The sequence below is a fragment of the Gopherus evgoodei genome, chromosome 1, assembly GCF_007399415.2.
Source record: "Gopherus evgoodei ecotype Sinaloan lineage chromosome 1, rGopEvg1_v1.p, whole genome shotgun sequence".
Lineage (NCBI taxonomy): Eukaryota > Metazoa > Chordata > Testudines > Testudinidae > Gopherus > Gopherus evgoodei.
Window position 1 is genome coordinate 209,991,431 of NC_044322.1, and position 7,672 is coordinate 209,999,102.

The 7,672-nt window shown below is 41.4% G+C and overlaps 1 protein-coding gene across 1 annotated transcript; it reads right to left on the minus strand.

The window, feature by feature from the left end:
- Nucleotides 1-3,143: 3,143 nt before the first annotated feature.
- On the minus strand, nt 3,144-7,055 carry NHLH2 (nescient helix-loop-helix 2). The gene is made up of 2 exons (XM_030552702.1): nt 6,257-7,055; nt 3,144-3,653 (listed from the first exon to the last, which is right to left on the minus strand). The coding sequence occupies exon 2, from the start codon at nt 3,628-3,630 to the stop codon at nt 3,223-3,225; it is 408 nt and encodes a 135-aa protein (XP_030408562.1). The 5' UTR covers nt 3,631-3,653; nt 6,257-7,055; the 3' UTR covers nt 3,144-3,222.
- Between the last annotated feature and the right edge of the window lie 617 nt (nt 7,056-7,672).

A 7,672-nucleotide genomic window follows, 5' to 3' on the forward strand; every position in this document is an offset into this window, starting at 1 on the left:
CATCAGCCAGCAAATGACAACTGGAATTTGCCAATGTCAGTAGAAAAAGTCACACTTAGGATTTGATCCTGTTACTACCCCTCACCCCTCATTGACTTCAGTTAAAGCAGAAACTGGTCCACTTAGAGGCACCAGTCAGCCAAGGATTAATTTCTGTATGTTAGTACTGCAGCCTATTTACATTGGTGGGCTTACTACTGGTTTATACCTGTGTAACTGAGAGTAGAATCTGGCCCTAATGTGCATTTCCACACTTGTATACGGACCTTGTAAGTATGTGTGAATTAAGGCAGTGCCAGGGCTTGCTGAATGTAAATGTTCATAACTTCAAATCTGCTCAGTCAGTTGTTATCACACTTGGCATAATGTATAAATCTCTGTTTGGCCTACATGAAAGATTTGAAGAAAACTGGAGCACACATTTTAAAATTACATGATCGTTTAAAGTTGTAACATTCTGAAAAGGGTGCAGCTGGCTGCTGTATCTGTATATGCTGCACAGTGCGTATGAAAATATGCACCTTTAGAGTTATCTTCTACAGTACCTTCTCAGTGTACAGTTTTTCAGCTGGTCAGGACTGTGGCTAATCAAATCTTTTTTTTTTCTTTTTTCAAACTAAGCAAAGCCTCTATTCATCAGTGAAGATTGTGGGCCTGATGATGGACATCATTACTACGGTGAAGGTTAAAGATGTGTCCTATAGTCAATGGGACTACTCATAGCGTAAAGCACTGTAGGTAAATTCACCCCATGCAGAGGAGCCAGACAAGAGCTTAATTGTCAGTGAAGTGGTGCTTAGGCCTTGTCTGGTCCTCTGCACGGTGTGATTTTCACACTGGTAATATACCTTTACAGAATCAGGTCTACATTAATGCCACGTTTCAAATGTCAGTCATTTTAGCTGTACCCTGTCCAAATAAGTGGGGTTGGAGTTTTTATAAACAAGAAAAGTCTATTTTTATTTCATGGAACCCAAATCAGAAGTGTGAGAAGGGATTTTAATTAAACTTAAACTAAACATCTCTCATTCAGACAGGGACAAAGCATGTGAAATGCCAGCCTCATAGATGAATGCGTCAGAAACAATTTGTAAAAACAGGTAGTTCTAAAGGTTTGATTTGACTTCACAGCCTGAACTTTAAAGTGTGCTTCCAGATGCCCAGTGGAATGAGCAGGGGATGAAAGAAATGTCCTGCAGCTCATACACAGGCCCCGATCCTGCAACTGAATCTTTTGAGCTCAATTGTAGAATAGGGCCTTATTTGAGGGATTTCTTTATTATCAGATAAATTATTATCTTTAGTATCAGACAGAAACTGTCCCTTTTTGTGCAACCTGTTGAGACTCTTTCATAGACAACTTCAGAAGATCTCATGCAAATACTGGCTTTGCATCCTTTCTAATTTCCACCTTTGGAAAAAACAAAAAAAAATAATTAGGAAAAACCAGCTTTATTTGATACTTTTATTTATATGCAAAACAGCGCACCATTCATGAGAGATATGAAAAAAGCGTCAGATAGAAACCAGATTTATCTATTTTCACTACAAAATATTGCATTATATAAAGCAACAGAGACACACAAAAAAAACCCTGAAAAAGGTTAAAATCTTTGGATCGCAGACTTCTTTTTTTTTTTTGTCTCTAAAATGCGCTCCTTGTTTTGAGAGATTCACAGCAGAGAACATGAAACATTTTCAGGTTATAGAATTTTTTTGGTTGTTACAAAGGAAAGTAGTCCTGGATTTTTTTTTTATTTTTATTTTTATTTTTTAGGAAAAAAGCCATTTCCTAAAAAAATACCACACACATACATACACACGCACGCACGCACACACACACGCGCACACACACAGACAAAAAACTACTTCCCTTATAAACTGTTTGCAAAGTACTTTTCAGACATAACTATAGTTCAGAATAACAAGTATTTGAAAAAAAAAACCCTACAGAAGTGCTAGTGTTGATCTCACACAAAAAAGAAAGATCGTTCAAGAACAAATGTCTTAATATATAAAATATACTTAGAAACAGGGCGGAAGGGAAGGTTGTCATATACAAGTGCAATATAATTGGAGCAAAAAACAAATAACCACTGTATTGATCCCAACAAACACTTGAAAAGTTAGACATAATATTCCACAGGAGAAAGTGTAAACACTCGACTATATAAACCAATTGGCACAAAGTATCCAAAGTAAAATTGCCACCACTCAGAAAAATAAATAGGTCTTGAAAAAAATAAATTGTCTACTCCTTCTAACTTAAATAAAAAATAGTTATTTTTAACTGCACCCATGGGTCACATGTTTAAGGTCACAAGTAGATGTTTTTGGATATATAAAGGGGCACTTGACAGCCTGAAAAACAATCTGATTTTACATTTTCCTTCTTAAACCTGGACTTTCTATATTTGTGTCACCAAACTGCTCTTCCATCTTGCGGTATAGATGGGAAATTATTTTTTAAAAGAAAACCTTGCAAAATATTCAGTATATTTTTATAAACCCCCAGAAGACTTTGGAAATGCATCTGCCCTTTCGCTTTTTATGTTCTTTATAGCTTCCTTTTACCTTCTGAGTCGTTAATGTCCTCATTCAGCAAAGCACTTAAGCTTGCAGAACTTAGGCCAGTTTTAAAGTCCCCTTGACCTGGCAAGTGCTTAAGTGCTTTGCTGAATTGGAGGCTAATTGTAAAAGTTCTCTTGTGAAAAACAAACTCGTCTCTTGCATTTTGTGTAGGGCACCGTGAGATTTTCATGGAGGAGAAATAAAAAAAGTCTCGAATTTCGGAGCTTTTGTCCCCTAAAGCCATCACAGCTCTGAGCTCTCCTTCAGTAAGAAAGGGAGGACAATGAAATGTTACCTGCGAAGTCTGGAGTGATTTCCAAAGGAGCTAGCCCTGCAGGAGACAGCGAGTTGGTCTATTGATATGAATGATCTTGGCTGGTTATCACGCCCTACAGTTGTCTTGGAAAACGCAGATGCATCTGCAATGTCTGACTCGAAGGACTCTGGAACCCCCCAAAGCTGACCCCAAAGATTCAGGTACACCCCCGGGTCTGCCAGGAAGGGCCCAGAGGGCCCCCAGGATGCCCCCTCCCATCCCCAGGTGGAATATGTTGCAAGTGTCTCCCCTTGTCAGTATCATCTCCCGGCAGTGCGCGTCGCCTCCTTCCCCTCCATCAGTGCTTCCGCGGTCCCTCTCTCGCGGCCCAGCCCCTACACGTCCAGCACGTGGTTGAGATAGGAGATGTAGCAGATGGCCAGGCGCAGGATCTCGATCTTGGAGAGTTTTTTGTCCGGGGGCAGGGTGGGCAGCAGTTTGCGCAGTTCGGCAAAGGCCAGGTTGAAGGCTTCCACCCGGATCCGCTCACGGGTGGCGTGGGCCGAGCGGTACTTGGCCGTGGCCCTCCTCCGGCGCCGCTTCTCCTCGCGGGTCAGCTGCTGGGTGTGCAGGGCAGCCCGGCCGCCCCCTTTGCCTTCCCCGCCGCCCTCCTCCACCGGCTCCGGGTCCGAGACGCAGCAGCCTAGCAGCCCCTTGGCGTCGGGCCCCGCCAGGGACTCCGGGTCCGAGGGAGCCGAGGAGGGGTGATCGGAATCCGCCGCTTGGTCCGGGCTGAGCATCATTTTGGTGGGGTGGGGAAATGACCCTTCAGTGACACGGACAGGGGAAGGGAAGGAGGAAGGCACAAAACAGACAAGTCCACACTGTTACTGTGCAAGCCGACCGGCAAAGCCCCATTCCCCGACCCAGTCCCTCCCCGCTCGCGGAGCTCACCAGTCAATACCAATCCGGGCTGGAATGAAACTCCCTGGCCTTGAAAATGCCAGGGACGGTGCCCCTCCGCTATTGGGAGAGCAAGCCGGTGATCGCCTCCTAGGTCAGGACACAGGGCCGCATTGTGCTCCTGACACGCGCTGGTGTAACCCTGCTGGAGTCGATCTAGCCAAGGCAAGGGAGTGACTCCAGACTGACACCGTTGCAAGGGAGAACAATTTGGCCCAAGGAGAAAGAGACACCAGATCAAACCAGGAGACCTGCTAGAGATAGAGCCTGTTGATAACAACGAGACGACAATGTGTTTGGGCACAAAGGCCGGTTGGGTATAAGCAGACTAGACTGGGGTTTGTTTCTGCTCTCACTTGTGTCAGTTTTAGCTTTGTGTCATTGACTTCAGGGGAGTTACTCCGGAGCAGAACCATGCCCTCTAGCCTCTGATTATATCTCCCTTTACCTGGCTTTGAAAAACATTACATAATTATAATAAATAATTATAAATATTAATTACTTAATAATAATTACCAATGTCCTTCTCCGTGCCTGAGCCACCTCCCTACTTCTCCCAAGGGTTTGTAAATCCCAACTAACTGGTTCTGAACAAAACAACTCCCATCTTGGTAAAATAGGAACGATACAAAAGATAAACGTTATATCTTTCCTAGGTTATAACAGGGAGATTTCTAGAGAGGAAGCTCAAATCCATTTTTTTTATTAAGTGGAAAGGGTTACTGCCAGTGATCACAGGAATAATAGTAACAACAATAAACCATACTGTATAATTTACAATCTAACAGCTGTCAACAGCGTTTACAGAATATTCTTCCTCTGATCATTTTCCTCGTTTGTTTGCTTGTGGAAACAGGCCCAGGGAGCAATAACAAAACAAAATAATAATAAAACAATAATTCAGCTACCCTCCAAATATTAAATAGCTTTTTCATTTCTAAATACAGTATTTCCCCTCTGCCAATGGCCTGTTAAACTTTTTTTTCTTAACAGGGAAATGGAATCCAATATGGATTTGATGGCTTAAAATAGAAAGAAATATAACTCAAGACTCCTTAACCACAACAAGGCCGGTGTGGAAGTGTGGGGGAGATACACTCAGACCTATAGGATCTAATGTATCTCCTCTATTCTATTCTTCCTACAATGCGGGGCTGCTTTCTCATGCTAATTTTCTTGAATCTATAGCGTCGGAGTAACTGATTGGATGGGGATATTTCTGGGTTCCAGGTTATTAACACGGTTTTTAAAAAAAAAACAAAAACTTTCACATTTCTTTTCATTCCCTCTCTCCCTCCTTCTAAAATATATAAATAAATGAATGAATTTAGACGTGCCTTTCAAAAGAAAATTGAATCGTATCTTCTTGCAGCTTCACAGAACACCATCTGTCATGTAGACAGCATTACAAATCCAGGAACTCATATGGACATGCCGGCATGTAATAAAACAATACATCAGGCAACGAGAGAATAACCTTGGACACAAATGTAGCGTGGGGGAGGGAGGAGGAAATACTTTATCCTACCACAAAAATTAGGATTACGAAGTATTTCAATGTAAAGTTTGTGATCTTAACTACTGTGGGCATTTAATAATTTATTATTATTATTATTTATTTTATTATTTTATTTATTACTCAGAACGAGTTTGCAAAAAAACTTCAAAACGAAAGACTGCCTGATTCAGAGCGCATTAAAGATTTGAAATAAAATAACCACGATAATTAATAATAGAGGGTGAAGTGCCAGGTAAGCTTTCAGCCTGTTGGAAATGCTTTTCACATCGAGGAGCTTCGTTTGAGGGAAGCTGAGTGGGAATTCGGAGTCTAAAATACAGATCTCTCTGTAGCTACTTGTTTTGTTACAGCACCTCCACACGGATTAAAAGTCTATCAATATGCCAGAGAATGTGTCGAGAAAACAAACAGTGGAGCTGCAGGAAGCTGTGTAGAGAGCAAAGGAAACAAACATGAAACAATTACAAAACAGAAAACCGGGGGAAAGGAAAACAGCGCTATTTCTTCATTTAGAAGAGACTCGGAGTCACTAGAACGTTTCGAATTGCTTATTGCCATTTTAAAATGCTGATTATTTTACTAATGAGGTTCTGAAAGCAAGAATACAAAACAAAATAGCAAGCCACTACGCAGGTTAAATATCAGAGCTCTTCTGAAAAATATTAATAGCGCCTTGCAGCTGAGAGGTTGATTGGAAAGAAGGGATAGATAAATAGCTTTAGAAATGTACAGCGTGGCAACATATAAAACGGGGAATTATAGCGTTAGTTATAGGAGAAAGTTGCTGTAAGGTTTGTCCATACAGCGTGTTGAATTCCCTTTCTTTACGATTTGGGTTGATCTCAAACAATATCCAGCGTCTATGTTGGCAATCCGAACAAAGAGAGATTTGAAATAAAACGATTCCAATTTCACCTGCAAAAGAATACTAGTTCAAGAGAGCTTACCTTGCCTGAGTCTTTGCAACAGTCTTCCTTAAAGCCCCCTGTCCCCCACCCTGATGCTTTTACAGTTCGAAACTCCAGGAGAGGAACATTAAAAAGAAAAACCAAAATCAGAATAAAAAATAAATTAAAAGCAGCGAGTTGTTCTATCTGAACTGGAAAAGGCAGATCGCATTCCTTGTGATGGCCTCGCAGGTCCAGAAATAGAAGATGTTATCTAATTTTTGGAGAGTATAAATAACAACGTAGGTAATTTAAGACGTATTAGAAATACATTTCCCCGGCAGAGTCTTTTTTTCTTCCAGAGATCTATAATATATCTGTAGCCGGTGTGTTTCGGGGCAGGGGGAGGGAATGTGTTGAAAAGTGCTGTTTTCCCCTTCTCTTCCTCCTCCCAGGTTTCGATAAATAACAAAAGAGATGCAGAGATAAACACGATCAAGATATTCCCCCCCTCTCCTTCCTAATAGCACAATCGAGAAAGATGATAGTCGGGATAAGATTTAATTTATGTTGTACTCCTTGGCTTACCCCTGTAAAGAGAAAATGATAGGCAGGTCCCTGATATGATCTGGCTCAGAAGTGAGATTGTTTGGTAGAGATAGGCTTTGTTCAGCTGATGTCTCTTCTAGTCCCAGGCACACAGTACTGTAAATCAGGAATAATGATGCTTCCCCTTCTTCTCTTTATGTATGTATTTATTTACTGGGGTAGAGGGAAATAAATGTTTAGTTTTCTTCAGTCCTTGAAGATCAGATTTTAAATATATGTCGTATCCTTCTGTCCCAACTCCTTCTTTATCTCTTTTATTTATAAATATATATATAAACCATTGCCAGTGGCTTGGAAATGCTGCAAGAGATGATGTTGGTGAAAAAGTGCAAGTCCCCCTTGTAGTGACAGCGAAGCAAAGAAAAGCTGAGAAAGGTGACAGAAGGAGAGAAACAGAGAGATGCTGTGGATTCTCTCCTGGTACCAAAGGGTTGAGCCTGGAGATGGTGGAAGAGATAAAGGCATAGGGAAAGAGGGATGGCATTCCCCCCCCCTCCTTAAATTGATATTTAATGGGAAATCCTATTGGACAGAAACCTGGACACGAGTTGCTTAATTGGACTTGACATCTGTCACAGTGTGGGAGTTTTCACAGCCCAAATATTTTCAGCAGAGCAGATTCTCACTGAATCCGTGCCACAAATTATAACAGTTGAAAGCAGCCCATGCTAGAAACCTTAGCCTCTGGATATGCAGGCTCTGGCCATGTTTACTCCCTCGCTCCCAAAATATTGGCTACCCACTCATCTAGAAAAACATCACTGGCATTTTGCATGGAAGTTAATAAAGAAGCTTTAGACACCAATCTGCACCATATACATTATATACTAAGCTCACTGAGACTCCTCAGCCTGTTCTCCAGCACAT

Excerpts from the sequence above, each read along its gene's own strand:
- NHLH2 (XM_030552702.1), bottom strand. The coding sequence starts at position 3,630 with ATGATGCTCAGCCCGGACCAAGCGGCGGATTCCGATCACCCCTCCTCG.